Source organism: Xyrauchen texanus, chromosome 32, assembly GCF_025860055.1.
Source record: "Xyrauchen texanus isolate HMW12.3.18 chromosome 32, RBS_HiC_50CHRs, whole genome shotgun sequence".
Lineage (NCBI taxonomy): Eukaryota > Metazoa > Chordata > Actinopteri > Cypriniformes > Catostomidae > Xyrauchen > Xyrauchen texanus.
Genome location: NC_068307.1, coordinates 36,863,320 through 36,879,365, shown reverse-complemented (window position 1 = coordinate 36,879,365; position 16,046 = coordinate 36,863,320). Strand labels below are relative to the sequence as shown.

The 16,046-nt window shown below is 38.5% G+C and overlaps 1 protein-coding gene across 6 annotated transcripts in view; it reads right to left on the bottom strand.

The window, feature by feature from the left end:
• itpr1b (inositol 1,4,5-trisphosphate receptor, type 1b) overlaps positions 1 to 16,046 on the bottom strand; it is a 206,487-nt gene that overhangs the window by 66,796 nt on the left and 123,645 nt on the right. For 4 of the 6 annotated variants that reach the window (XM_052101306.1, XM_052101307.1, XM_052101308.1 and 1 more), the window contains 2 exons: positions 10,445 to 10,574; positions 9,417 to 9,604 (listed from right to left, as the gene is read on the bottom strand). In XM_052101306.1, the coding sequence (XP_051957266.1) occupies positions 9,417 to 9,604; positions 10,445 to 10,574 (318 nt within the window). Of the gene's footprint in view, positions 1 to 9,416; positions 9,605 to 10,444; positions 10,575 to 12,850; positions 12,899 to 15,166; positions 15,203 to 16,046 lie in introns of all 6 variants that reach the window. The other 2 variants (XM_052101304.1, XM_052101305.1) reach the window with 2 other exon arrangements.

The window sequence follows — 16,046 nt, the reverse complement described above, 5'->3', positions numbered from 1 at the left end:
CTGTAAATATTGACTCTTTGCATATATTGAATGTTTCTGCCAATAAAAGCCTTTAAAAATTATGAAATGCTTATCATTGTTTTCCAGTATACCATAGAAACATGTGAAAAAATAATCTACAAATACTGAAGTAGCAAACTTTGCAAAACACAAAATTGATGTCACTGCCAATACTTTTGGCTACGGCTGTAGGTCTTCAGCTTTTACACTATACCATTTATTAATTACACTAAATAAAAACAAATTGAGATATATTTTTTTTACATTATCACCCTGTGACAGGATGGAGGGTGGGGCCGGGTCGTGATTATACACAACCGGTCCCTTATGAGGCTAATTAAGCCTCCGAGAGGGATAAAGGCTGATTGCAGACGGTGGTGCGACGAGAGAGAGATCGTTTATGGACATGTCCGTTATGTGTGTGTTTTGTCTTTTGTTTTAGGTTTATCATTAAAATATTATTTATATTGACAAGCCGGTTCTCACCTCCTCCTTTCCATTGAACTGCTTTACACACCCTTTTGTTACAGCATCTTAAAAACATGCACTGGCAGCCAAAAGTTTGGGAAAATGTACAGCTTTTGCTGTTTTGGAAGGAAATTGGTACTTTAATTCACCAAAGTGGCATTCAACTGATAACAAAGTATAGTCAGGACATTACGGAGGTAAAAAAACAGCACCATCACTATTTGAAAAAGTAATTTTTTATCAAATCTAGCCAGGCCCCATTTCCAGCAGCCATCACTCCAACACCTTATCCTTGAGTAATCATGCTAAATTGCTAATTTGGTACTAGAAAATAGCTAATTTGGTATTAGAAAATCACTTGCCATTATATTGAACACATTTGAATGCTATTTGGTTCTTTAAATGAAGCTTAACATTGTCTTTGTGTTTGTTTTTGAGTAGCCACAGTATGCAATATACTGGAATGTCTTAAGGTCAAAGTTAAGTCAAAAATGCAACAACAAAAAAAGAAACACCTTCCTCTAGAAACTCATCAGTTAATCATTGTTTTGAGGAATGAATGCTATACAATGTTTGAAACTGACAAATAACTGAAGATTTCATACAAAGGTGTACACTACAGTCTTCAAAGATGAAGGACTACTGGCTTTAACAAGGACAGAAAGAGGAAGGCCCCATGTACAACTTAACAAGAGGATATGTACATAAGGTATCTAGTTTGAGAAATAGACAGCTCACATGTCCTCAGCTGACAGCTTCATTGAATTCTACCCGCTCAACACCAGTTTTATGTACAACAGTAAAGAGAAGACTCAGGGGTGCAGGTCTTATGGGAAGAACTGCAAAGAAAAGGCCACTTTTGAAACAGAAAAACAAAAAGAAAATGTTAAAGTGGGCAAAGAAACACAGACATTGGACAACAGATAATTGGACTGTAATGTACGTGAAAAGTGCCTGACAAGATAGCCACATCTATGGCAAGTGCTACAAGAAGCATGGGGTGAAATGTCACCTGAGTATCTGGACAAACTGACAGCTGAAGTAGTTCTAAAAAGTTCTGAAAAAAAAAAAAACCTTTTCACATTATTGATGTCCTGACTATACATTGTGATCAGTTGAATGCCACTTTGGTGAATAAAAGTACCAATTTCTTTCCATAAGAGCAAAATCTGTACATTATTCCAAACTTTTGGCTGCCAGTGTATATGCATAGTCACGATAACAAATGAGTGGAAAAACGATTTGCAATTCAGTCACATCCTTTTAAAACCTTTCTACAATCGATATCCATTTTTTTTCATTGCTCAAACTAACCGCAAGGTCTAAATAGTGTTATCCAAACCTTGCCGTCGCAGGTCAGTGTGGGTGTGGTGACTAAATTTGGAGGCACTGATTGGCAATGCCTTTGGCAAAAGATGAGTCTTGCACAATATTCTTGTTTGGGAAAGTCCCTTGTTCTTACTATACTGTTGTTGTCAGTCCATATTAGACATGTGGTAAAGCCATGGGCTAGTGCACACATACATATATAGATACACATTTTCACACAGAGATGGAAGTTGGGGAGGGCTAGACAGAGTGAGGTTGTGTGACCTGTCCCACTTCTCTTTGTGTCCGTTAACACACTTCCCCAAGGCTGGCACACACTGCTTACTCTCTGCATACTTCACTCACTCTACCCTCCAACTTTGCCCTTTTGCATAATCTCTTGGCTTTGCTATTATTCAGTCCATTACTTCTCTCTCTCCTCATCTTCCATCCCTCTTTCTCTTTCCATGGAAACGGCCTCTGTTATCCTGACGACCACCCCAGAATACCTCTGTAAACAAACAAATTGTGAAGGGAAATTGGCTTGTGTGTTGTTGTGCACTGGCTGCTCCCACATAAATGCCTCTCTCTGTGCATGAACCAGACCAGTGAGCCCCCTATTATACAAGTCAAAGTAATGCGACTGATTCTCTGATGTGTTTCAGATTCGTCCGGCACATCAACATTTCTGCAACAAAGAGCGCTTGTAGTTTCGTAATAAGGAGGAAAAAAACAAAAAGGCTTCACATGAGATGTCTCTTTTCTTTTCATGGAAAATGTTTTGGAATCTGTAGCTGTATGTCAAATATCAACTTTACTTGCCAATAACAACCTTCTTAACACCTACCAATCAAACAACAAAACACAGTCACTGTACCGAAACATCTCACCCTTACTGTAATCAAAGCATCACTTGCATTAACCAGAGCGTCCTTCATTCTTATTGCCACTTTTTGGATTGCAGTTACTTGGTTTTTATCCTACCTGGTTAACCGGTCATACCAAGGTAGTTAGTTCATGTCTTCACACTACACAAGCGGGATACCCCAAGTTTCGGTGTTGGGACAGATTCTCTTCTCTATCTACACAAGATGACTCTATCATCAAATCACATGGCTTACAGCCTGACACTGGAACATTGGCTTGAAAAATGGCACGAGTTTGTGGTGGTACTACCTATTTGTACAATCAATGGAAGACAGAGAAAGCTTTCTGTAATTTTCTGGTTTGGAAACAGTGATTATTTTTCAAATTATGCTTTGTGACGCAGGTCTTGAAAAAGTTACACACTTACGCTTTAATGGTCCTAAACATTTTCTTAATTTTTGTATTTAGAAAACCTCAGAACATGTCTCCGTTACGACTGTCACCTTGATTCCTTGAAAGGAGTGAACAAGATGCTGCATCAATAGCTTTGGGAACTCCCCCCAGGAGTAACGATCTCTGAAGCCATTTAGAATCACACCAATCTATTGGCAGATGTCGCTTGGTGCTCCGGCTCTTATGCACAAATCATCACCTGCATAGAATCCGCAGCACAGTGTAATTTTGTTAGAATTTTGGACTGAAGGGAAGAGCCATCTTTCAGCCACTTGACAGTAAGAAATTGGTAGGGTGGCAAGCGCACAGAGTCTCATTCTCTCTTTTCAGGGAAACAAGGTTACATTCATAACAGAGATGCTACCTTTCAAGTCAATGACTTTGATGCCTATGAGAAATGTATACCTTAACACCATGCTACTGATTCACACACACTTGAGCAATGTCCAATTACCAACAGGGTAGTGAAAAAGCACTGAATTAGCCTCCCCTTTGTATTGATAAATAGGAAGGAAGATGGGGTATCGGTGTTATGATAAATACAACAATGCCACTAGCCATTTCAGGTAGTGAAACATTGAAAGAAATATTCTCCTTTGCATCGCAATGAGAAGTGAGAGAAAAACAGGTCAAACAACATGCATACAACAACGCCACTAGCCAGCAGGGTAGTGAAACATTTATCAATCTACCCTCCTTGGGAGGGCGAGAAAATCATTAGCCCGCCATTCATCGTTTCCATTGGAACAAGAATTTTACGTCTAGGCCATGTCTCACTGCCAGCTCAGTCTTTGCCTTCTGGGGGAGAACTTGAGTGTCGGTGCCCATTTGTTTTATTGGACACTACCCAGAGGAAGAGCGCGAGAGAACCAGCTGTGCTACAACATCACCTAGTCTTGGCAAAATATGCTGGTCCGCAATCAATTGCTTCTCAGCCGATTGAAATCTCTCAGGAAAGGCACTCAAGGTGTCATCAAAGAGCCCCTGCTGTAACTCAGCTGTGTCTTTGTTGCATATCTCTGACAAATTTAGCCAGAAATGATACCAATGGATTAGGCCAAAAGAACACCAGGTTTCCCATAGACCTGCTAATGACTTGGGCAGTAATTTTGGTAGCCCGAAACGCCAGATGCCTTTTCAACTGGGACAAGCTCTGTATAGCCTCTTTACATGGCACGATCAAACGACACAATGGCCGCTGCACTGGAGACATGCACTTGCGCTTAAGTGGGGCAAAGGCTATGTTTTGACCAGATGGTCATGCAGCTCAGTAAAGAATGGTACCAGGACTTGGAGTAACACCAACTCGGTAAGAACTGTTCATCGAATAAAGAACACTTGGGCACATAAAGCATGCCTCAGAGGTAGCTTTTGCACAGTTTTGCACCCTATAGGGAGAAGTACCAGCAAGCTCATCGACTGAGTGTGACCAGGTCTTGCCATCAGAGGCCTTGAGCAATATAGTGTCCTCGTCATCATTGCCAAACGGGATTACACCATGTGCACAAATGGTGGTGCACAGTTCTTCACAGGCGGAATTGAACAGGAAAAGCTGCTTAATATGGAGAAAAGGATGCACTCAAGGCCTGAGCTGCAGACAAATCTCTGCGCTTTATACTCTGTCTTTTCTTACATTAATTATATGGTTCCTCGACTGTCAGAAGTCAGATATTAGGAGGAGAGGAGGCCATCGTCATCTTTCAAACATAAAGTGATCCGAGAGCAAAGCGTTTTGAGTTTAATTTGCTCACAGAGACCGCAATCAGTCTCACCGAGCAAGGTTTCCATGTGGACCTGGCACAGACAAACAAAGCCGCCATTATGCCCCTCTAACTATGGGGGTATAATGCTCGAAAGGGGAAAAAGATGAGTAGAGCTTGCAGAGGCCTGAGAGATGTTATCACGACCCAAATGAGAAAAAGGGCGGAGCACCAAGCACCATCTGCTAATAAATTGGAGTGATTCTAGATTTTCACTCCTGGGTGGAGTTCACATAGCGTTAACTACAGACGCAGAGTAAAAAGTGACGACTTAAGTGGGAAATAGAATTTTCTTATTTCTTGCTAAATTTAATGAATGAATTAATTTTTATTTTGGGTAGAAATATGACCTAGGGTCCCAGTATGTTCTTGAAAGGTTTTGTTATTCACCCAGATGGCCCTGTGGACTTGGAGTAGCTTGGTGTGTACAGGCAAAACAAAGTGGCTCTTGAGTTTGTGAACTCGTTGCAAAGACTTACTGAGGAAGGTGTATCAAAAGGACAGCAGTAAAGAAATCCTCTTAAAAGAAGATGATTTACAATGATTAAACTCAGTAATTCCCCTGTTAACACTGAGAATGTCACCCAGCATACACACACTTTAAAAGAGCAGAATACCCCCCCCCCCCCCAGTTCTCTATTTCTTTCATGTGGTTTCTACACATCCTTCATAAGTCACCCAAATGACTCTGCAAACAGGCTGCAAATGTGTCATGCAGGTTATCCACAAAACCCCTTCAACACTGCAGAACATATAACCAATCTAACCCCATGTAATGAGGTTGACGCAGACAAGTGCAACAGGCTTAGGCATGTTAATGGAAAGTAAAGAACCGAAGAGAATTTATCAAGAAAAGAACCCGGGTCGTATTTTTTTTTACAGTAATTTTACTGTAATACAGTAAATATTTATGAAAATCGAATGAGAATCCAAATTATAATAAAAATAAAAAACCTCAAGAGTACAATGAAATGTCCAGATAATACAGTGAGAATTTGAAGAAACAATTCTGTGCTTAATTGACATGAACATAAGGCCAAAAGTCTTAATGGACAAAAAATCAGCTACATTGTCATATTTTATTAGATTATATAATATTATTTTATATTAAGTATTTACTATGGCACCATTTATTAATTAAATGTCATGGCAGTATACAGCCATGGCCAAAAGTATTGGCAGTGACATCAATTTTTGTTTCGCAAAGTTTGCTGCTTCAGTTGTTGTGGTGTTGATTCACATTATTTCTAGATTATTGTGCAGTGTGAGTGATCAGATGCAATTTAAATAATTGCAAAAATGTTCATTGGCCAAAAAAATTCACTCACAAAAATCAAAATTCCACTGTTTATTTATCCTGGCACAAAATGACCAGGTAACATCATTTCACTAATCATATCAGCAGCACCTGGGAAAGTGTGAACGAGCACTAGTCTGGTGAAATCACTCCATCATACTGATTCGATTATAAGAGCAGACTGATTGCTATAAATAGGAGGGAAGATGTGCTTCCAATCATTGTGTTCTTGTTAGCAATGGTTACCTCTAAAGAAAGACATGCAGCCATCATCGATTTGCATCAAAATGGCCTCACATGCAAGGAAATTGTTGCAAAGAATATTGCACCTGAAAGAACCATTTACTGGATCATCAAGAACTTCAAGAAGAAGGCTTTAGGACATCCCAGGGTGTTCAGCAAGCGCCAGGACCGTCTCCTCCTGAGGAGTCAGCTACGGAATCGTGTCACCACTAGTGCAAAGCTTGCTCAATATTGGCAGCAGGTTGGATGAGTGCATCTGCACACACAGTGAGGCGAAGACTTTTGGAAAATGGCCTGGTGTCAAGAAGGGCAGCAAAGAAGCCACTTCTCTCCAAGAAAAACATTAAGGACAGACTGAAATTCTGCAGGAAGTACAAGGATTGGACAGCAGAAAACTGGTGCAAAGGTATTTTCTCTGATGAAGCCCCCTTTCGACTGTTTGGGACATCTGGAAAATCAATAGTCCGGAGAAGAAAAGGTGAACGCTACCATGAGTCCTGTGTCGTGCTAACAGTGAAGCATCCTGAGACCATCCATGTGTGAGTTGCTTTACATCCAAGGGAGTAGGCTCTCTCACAATTCTACCCAAAAACACTGCCATGAAAAAATAATGGTATCAAAACCTCCTGCAAGACCAACTTCTTCCAACGATCCAGGAGCAATTTGGTGATGATCCGTGCATTTTCCAGCATGATGGAGCACCATGTCACAAGGCAAGAGTGATAACGAAGTGGCTGAGAAATCATTACATTGAAATTTTGGATCAGTGGCCAGGCAACTCCCCGGAATCTTAATCCCCTAGAGAACCTGTGGTCAATCCTCAAAAGGCAAGTGGACAAGCAGAAGCCCACAAATTGTGATCAACTCCGAGCACTAATAAGGCAAGAATGAATCGCCATCAGTCAGGATTTGGACCAGAAGCTGATATCCAGCATGCAGAGCGAATTGAAGAGGTTACGAAGAACAAGGGTCAACACTGTAAATATTGACTCTTCGTCAAAAATGTTTTTGCCAATATAAGCCTTTAAAACTTATGAAATGCTTATCATTGTTTTCCAGTATACCATAGAAACATATGAAAAAATAATCTACAAATACAGAAGTAGCAAACTTTGCAATGTCACTGCCAATACTTTTGGCTACGGCTGAAATATACAGTTATACAGCTTTTGTGCTTATTTTAATAACAGTAATTATTATTATTACTTATTATTTTATAATTAATAATTTATGCAGATTTTAATAAAAAAAAAATACATTTACTTTCTTACTGTAATACCGTAATATTAAATGTATTAAAGTAACAAGAATCTAATGAAAGTTATCATTGACAATCATAATGAGAACTACAAGAAACACAAAAGTAAAACGTCTGCAAAAGATTGTCCTAAAAATAGGCTAAATTATCTTTTTGTAGAATATAATTTATTTTGATTTTGGGGTGAAATACGACCAGGAAATTTTTCTTGAAAGGTTTTGAGAGATTCACCCCAATAGCCATTGTAATTTTAACAAAGGTGCCATGTGGATGAGAAGCCAGATCCAGTGTGCCTGTGATTATGGGGCATTTTATGTCATTATGGGGACTGTATCTCTCTCCCTGTGCCAGTCTCTCTCTTTCCCCATTACAAGAGTGACCTAGTTAGCACAGAAGAGGAGCTGTCAGTGTTTTCTACATTATTCACTGGGCTGGGCTTATGTAATCTGGTCATGTGAGCGCTTTTGCGTGCGCCTGCTGGGAAGCGGGAGTATCATCAAGTAGAATAGCTATGCAAATAACAGGGCTGATTATGCAAGGGGCAAAAGCACCCACACCAAACACATGCATTAACATATTTACAAGCCCCGCCAGGCTGAGAAATGTAATTGCTCTATAACAGGAACAGCAACAACCTGTCATCGACTGCCATGAGTTGAAGCTAGCGATTTGCCAGGTTGCCATAGAATCCTCACTGCACCCCCAAACCCTAGCTGGTGAGGGCAGACAATGATGCATTACCCTGCTGAACTGGCCTGCCTCCAGTAGACAATGCCTGCCCTCGCTCTGGATCCATGTCACTGTCTCTCTGGCTATTCATACTACCATACTACTCTTAGAACTTACTCATTGTACAGTTTATGCTATGCAGTATTCGGTAAGTAGTAACCTAGTATTCACTTCTAAACATAACCTGTGTCTCGAGGTGTCCCTTTAATTTTTTTCAGTCTCAATATCTCTCCCTCTGTGCTCCAAAACTAATTTCTCTTATATACCCACTGACTCGTCAGTGACCTGTGCTATCCATGCCGCCTGCAGCAATTTTATTGGTGTCCTCTTATCTCAGTTAGATACACATTTTCCTTTCCGCTTCCTGTTTTGCACCAGGGGACGACTCCCCACATCTCAAAGGGAAAGACTCTACTTTCAAACACAGATTCGAGATATCCAAAAACATTCAAACTAACATCAAAACAAAGCAATTTAGATAAAGGCTTGGGATATGCTTCAGATCACATGGTAATAAACCCGTTTATGCATATTGTTGATTTTACCACACATGACCTGGAATCAGTTGACTTAAAGTCCTACATCATCTGAAATGGGCTCTGTATTGTCAACATTGTTTATTGAAATGAAGTGGACTTGTAAATGATCATATAAATTATCTTTTGTTTCTAATAACTCAAAACAGAAGCTCAAACCATGAAAGTTCAAAGTCATACAAACAAAAACATGAACAAAAAAACCACAAAAACAAAACAAAATATATTATAAAATGAAAACAAAACAATAATAAAATGTATATGAAGTATATATATATATATATATATATAAAATCTTTATTTTGTATATATTTTATATAAGTAAAATAATGAAATAAAATAAAATAAAATAAAACACAAAATCATTCTAATATCTATCTCTTTAGGAATAAGACATAGATATATCTTTAGAAAGTAACATTTCACAGAACAAGAATAGAATGGAAACTCAAAAATGAAAGTGATCAGAACAGGAAAGAATGGACAGCTCATTTCACCTGTATGACTGGGTTTCCTCCCTCTAGCAAAGCGATTGCCAACAGAATGCTTTCCTGGAAGATTCGGTCACTCGTGGCATTCATAATAAGGTCAATGACGAGGTCAGATGCGCCCTCCCTATCCAAGTGACACTGCACCTCTGCCAGGCATATCTCCCCACGATTGCTCCCTGAACCCCCACCACCACCTGTGGAAAAAAGAAGGGCATTAATGCCAGGCCATAATAAGATATAATTAATGCTTAATTAATAATTGTAAACCAATTTATGATGGCTTAAAATACTCATCAGTAGGGGTGTAAAACAATTTATCAACATACTGCAATCTGCACATAACTTTTCTGGTAAAAACCTTTATTCTAATACAAGATGTTAATGCAGACACAGATTGAAATGAACAATGGATATGCTAATATGGTGAATGTGGTTTATATATGGCAAAATTCTGATTAATGCCAATATGCCAACTGTCTTATTCAGATTTCTAGAAACTTGTTGTGGCATCAAATTGTTGTCAGAGCAAATATTTGCACCCCCATCTCGGTATGTTAGGAATCTAAGCAGGACTTTTTGAGTTGCTCATTTTCAAACACATCATTTAACTTTTTAATAATGCGTAAAGTATAGGAACATGCATTTGTTGATTTTATAATGGAAGAAATTGCGTTTTGGCTTTAGTTTGGGTCAAACTGACCAAAAACACACTTTGGAACTACATAATATGGAGGTGTCATTCTCTCTTTAATAATATTTATGCACAAACACACTTGATAGTCTTTCTAAAGCAGGTATGTCTTGAGGGTGTAGTATTTGCACAGCAAGTGTGGGTAGCGCTTTCTTGTCGCCTGGCAATAGTGATCGCTCAGAGTATATGGCACACATAACACAACTGAGAGGAAAGTTGACAGAGGATATAATCACTTCTTTAGCAGTGGTGGTCTTCCTCTGTCCTCATTATGCAGTTGATGTTACAATGTGGGTTGGTAGCCTCTGTTCTTAAAGAGATAGGTCACCCAAAAAACACAAACCTGAAGGAGCTTTGGTCTGTCCCCCGGGGCTGAGTGGCCCATTGCTGAAATTGGTCACACTGTCTCGCCTGCCTCCCGGCTTAAAGTTGCCATAGTAACGGTTCACCAGGACTTGCCTCAAAGCTTCACCCTGACAACAGCAGAGGGGGTGGAGTTATGTAATGGGTAAGATGACATGAGCATCTCAACACCACAATGATAGACAAATGGTGAATGTTTTTTCTTTTTCCTGAAAATATACTAAGAAAACAGAGCATCTCATGACACCTTCTAATTCAGATTTCTATTGATGAACACACACAGCTTCACACAGATGGTCAACGAGAAAGTACATGAATTTGTTGTACCACTTTTCTTGAAGCCTGTTTATAGAATGCCATCACAATGCATAAATTCTTTAAAAAAAATAATTCTACCCCAGTTATGATACCTTATGATACATAACTATTCATGATTACACCTTTAAAGTGTATAATGCAATTATAACATCCAGTATAATAAATTAAATCGGCAACAGGTCAAAAGTTTGAACAAACTATATTTTGTTTACTATGCAAATATGGGAACTTCTTAAAAAGAGTTTAAAAAACATTTCTGCATCTACCTCATGAAGTTGGTTGAGACGATGTCACAATTTTACAGAGTGGTTACCGTATCTGAGTTACCGTAGACTTTGTCATTTCAAACCAGACTGGCCATTCTATATTGACCTCTCTCATCAACAAGGCATTTCCGTCCATAGAACTGCCACTCCCTGGATGTTTGTTTGTTTGTTTTTGGCACCATTCACTGTAAATTCTAGAGGAGATCTCCCAGGAGATCAAACCAGCCCATCGCCTGCTTGGAGCGTCATGGACAGAGCATCACACAACTTTAGTAAATAAGAGGGACACGGATTCTATCCAGGCTATTATAAAACATGCTAAGGAAGAATATGTATATAAGCTATCCACAGGAACAAAAAGGATTTGTGCAAGTTTTGTGAGTTTTTTAATTATCTGTTTAATTGAGATATTTGCGTATTTGCCGACAATATACGATTAGAAGTATTATTGATATTTGCGTTTTTATCATTAGACAAGACATTAAACAGATACCACAGAATATTTAGCAGAAATGGGCCACTTCAATTAAAACGAATGGGAGAAATTGGAATGCCCAACGATCAACAGATTTAGAAACTAAGTCCCACCTTACAAGTAAAAGAGCCAGTCACCTTTTAGATACACACATCGCCTGTCAATCAAATCGAGCGCGAGTTTGTGTATTAGCAATTCAGTCTGGGTAAACGTTTTTAAGCGTAATCTGAGGTAAAGAAGCACAATTGATAACATCATTGTAGTCAGATTTTACTGCTGATTTGAAATAAATTCTTTGATCGTAATCTTTCCCCATTCAAGTTGATAGGAGCTGCACTTTCATGACTGGAAATAGCTTCCCTGGAGCTATTTCCAGTCAAAGATTGCCACCAGTAGACTGACTTGCTAGAAAGAATTTAACAGTTCCAGAAAACTGTTGACAAGTGAAGGAAACACCAGAGCAATGTCATGAGCTCATAAGCATCTGTCTCAGCTTTGATATCTGGGACAGTTTAAAAGAGACTGTGTAGCACACCGGTCTATTATTGTGTTAACACGATAGCCCTAACAAAAAGCTAAATGTGATTGGTCATTTACATGTCTCATACGGTTCCTTCACGTGCAAGCAGGCAATTCTCGGCACTGTTGTGGCTTGAGAAAATAATCGGCCACAGGAAAATGTATTGGCTGATGCTAATAATTTATAACTGTGTTTACAATGACTCAAGACAACATATCACTGATAACAAGGTGTATTTAAAAGGTATTATGATTGCATTATAATGTATTGAGAATATCTTCATAATATGTTAAATATTCAAGCTTCAAGTAAAGTGCTACCAAATTTGTTTGTTACTACCCAACTCCTTGTTAAAAAGTCATATTACTTTTGCTGAGTGTAGATAGAAATAGGTCCGAATGGAAGACTGAATCTGATAAAAAAAAAAGAGAAAAAGATCCTTCTCCTTGGGTTGTATGTGACCTCATAATCCCCAAGGTTTTGGATACAAGACACCACATCAATTAAGCCTAATCCTAATTCAGTTCTTAAATATATAACTGTGATCCAACTGCTCACTCAAACCACCAGTAGTCCAAGTCAGTGGACACACACACACACATTCAAATAAAACATCAAGACGTATATAATCACCAAAACCCACTGCGTTAATATATAAATCCATCACAATTGGTATACTTGTAGGACAAACACCAATTCCCATTTTGAGCAGACATTGGGGAGTGAAGGGTGATTGTGACTGGGCGACAATCTATCAATGGCCATATCATATATAGGTGTAGTCCACATGCCTAATTTTTTACCTACCCTTCTCTGATCCTCAAGAAGCTTCTGGGGCTGGTTTGGATCAAACTCCTGAAAGTGACGTGAGTTAGCAGAGAGCACAAGCAAAAAAGGGAGAAGAAAAATGAGGGGAGAAAAAATAAAGGGGGTCAAGACTGTGAGAATTAGTCACTATATTCTGACATGCACAAAATGTGAGGCAGATTACATCATGCAGTTAAATAAGAGGCATGGCATGTGTATTTGTGTGTGTGGGAAAAGAATAGGGGTCTGGGGAAGGTGATGCAGAACAGAGTAACATGACAAGCATTAGTTGAACTGTACAACCATAAAATAATCCCTTCCAAAGGAAATTGGAAAAGAGGTAAAACAGGCAAAAAATGACAGCAAAATGTGCCAAACTATATTAAAAAAATCAAATAAAAAAAAGTAGGTGGGCTGCTTAAGTGGTCGACAAAATAAGTAGTCAACTAATTGGTCTTAAGCCATGTAGAAATTTCAGGTTCATATAGAGAAAACAGCTGGACGGAGTGCAATGGAATGGTCTTTTTTTTTTTAATTCTTTTATTTCTTTTATTTTTTTAAGTTGGACTATTTTTAACATTTTTCATTTTTCACACCATTTTAAAAAGAATGTTCATGACAGGAAACTCAAAAACTTCAGAGACATCAATCAAACTGTAGTGGTAATGCTTAAAAGTGGGCGCAAATAAAAATTCAAGGGTTTTACTGTGCTGACAGTCTAAATGCTGTTTTAAAAGACAGTTTTGACTGTAAATTCTGATTGATCTATATTAACTTGCCAAGTTACTACATTGCTTGGTAACTGCAAATTCCTACAGCTAGGATAATTAACTACATTACTAGGCAGAAGATTTGTTAATACAGATTATTTTATGACTAGTAACCCATCAGCACAACAAATAAATACATTTCAGAATAGGTTTTTATTTCAATTCCCAAGCCTTAAATGAATAAAACTTCAACAGGAAAGTCTTCGTTAGACAGTGTGAATATGCATCAACCTCCGCTAACCTATTCTACAAGCCATCTGTTTAATTTCCGACTTTAATTTTGCTTGTTCGGCAGCATTGTCTGGAATGAAACCATTACATAAGAACCACACAGGGCGTCAAAACTAGAAATGCAAGCCATGAGTGAAAAGAAAGCTAGAAAAAAAAATTCCAATTATATAATGGAGACTGCGTACCACTGACACACAGTGTGGCTGGCCCATGGCCCCATTTGCTGCAGAAAAACACTAAGACTTGTTTTTCCACCCTCTTTCTCCCTGTCTGTTTTATGTATGGACATATGCCGGCTCATGTACAAGCTGGGTGATACAGCAAAAAAATCGTTCTTTCCTTCAATATACTTTATATTAATGTATTTGCCCTGAAATGGCATAACATTACTTCAAACAAACAGCTACTGTAGCCAAGTACAGTACATTCAATATACTTTATGCAAAAAGCATTACAATCTAGTTACAAATAAATATGGCCAACATTGCCTTCAAAACATCACCAATTCTCCTACAGTAGTTACACCTGTCCACATTTTTTTATTTTGGTTGTTGGCAGATATGATGTCACAAGCTTCTTGGAGAATTCCCCACAGTTCTTCTATCTATTTAGGCTGCCTTAATTGCTTCTGTCTCTTCATGTAATCTCAAACTGACTCGATGTTCAGAAAAATGCCATTCAGGACTTCCATTTACATTTATGAGATATGATGATGTGAACGAATTAAGTCAGAGTTTGAATCCATTCATTGATATAAACAGTTTGATCTTATTCATAGAACGTACTAAACCCATATTTCATACTGAAGTTTAAACCAGATGCAATTAAAACATCTTAACACTACTCTTAATGCTCTTAACACACGCAAGTTGTGAGACAAGAATTGTTAAACAAGCCGAATGACAGTCTTTAGGAAACTTAATGGGCAAAACTATAAGCACAAAAATCACAATGTTGTTTCTTTCGGAACCCTAAATGTATCAATATACTGTATCACCCAGCCCTTATGCATGCACACCTCATTCATTAAAAAGGGTCAAAATGTTTTGAAAATCTCATAGAAGATGCCAATTTAAGAACAAATCAGAGATACCAAAAAGAGGGCATTCTTCTGTGGAAAAATATGAGTGCATATGACTGTATGTGGATGTGAGGCTAGATTTGCCCATTTGCTTGGGCAATTATGAGTCAGACAAAGAGAAAGAGATAGTGGCTATTGCAATGGAACGAGGCAAAGACATGGTGAGATCAACTACTGTCTGCAACAATTCATATTCCCACACCCACTAGGGGGGCAAGTACATGTTGGACACACCTCTGCCGGGACCTCTGGTTCTGGTGGGGGTGCAAGCTAATGGAAATAAAGAGTCATGAGTTAATTAATGCAGATTAGGTTGGCAATAATAGCACTTGTTAATGCCCTTGAAAAACTAGAAACTCATTAACATAGTGGTTAAACTGGAATGAGTGCCAGTAAGTTCTGATCCGTTATGTGTCTGGAACAGATAAGCACGCAATTATAAACTGGCCTGAAATGATTCTTAATTGCACCTAAACGTGAATTTCTGCATCGCAATTTGCGTAGGATGCACATACACCTATGCCATAGCAGTGTATTATGTTCAGGCAGCAAATATAACTGGAATGGAACATCAGCAGGTTTACATGGCAGATTCTTACCGAAGCTGGTCATCTCGACACGAAGACTGAATTTGCATGGGCTATATGTGTATTCAAACATACATTTAACAGATAAAAAGGCTTAAACAGGCCAAGGTATACACATGGTTAAGTAATGCTCTCTCTCAAGCCGTGACTTGGCAGTAAACATCACTCAATTAAGTGTTTCCAGTACCAAGTTGGGTGTGGAAAAGAGATTAAGTGTTGCAAATTTTCAATTAGGTACAGTATGTGCAGCTTCTTTGGTCCTGTTATGATATTCAATATGGGAAATTCGAGCACAAATATTTCATAGTTATTGGTCAAACCTTGAGCTTCTTTTTTACTTTGCATTAGTAAGTTAGGAAAAAACTGAAAGATTGAATTAAAAACACAAAATCAAAATGATAAAATCATGCAGGAGCAAAAAGGAACGAGCAAAGCAGGCGACATGCACGACATGTAAAACGTTTGTTGCTTGACACATCAAAAGAGATAAATGGGCAAGGACCGTAATTTCAACAATGACAAAACAT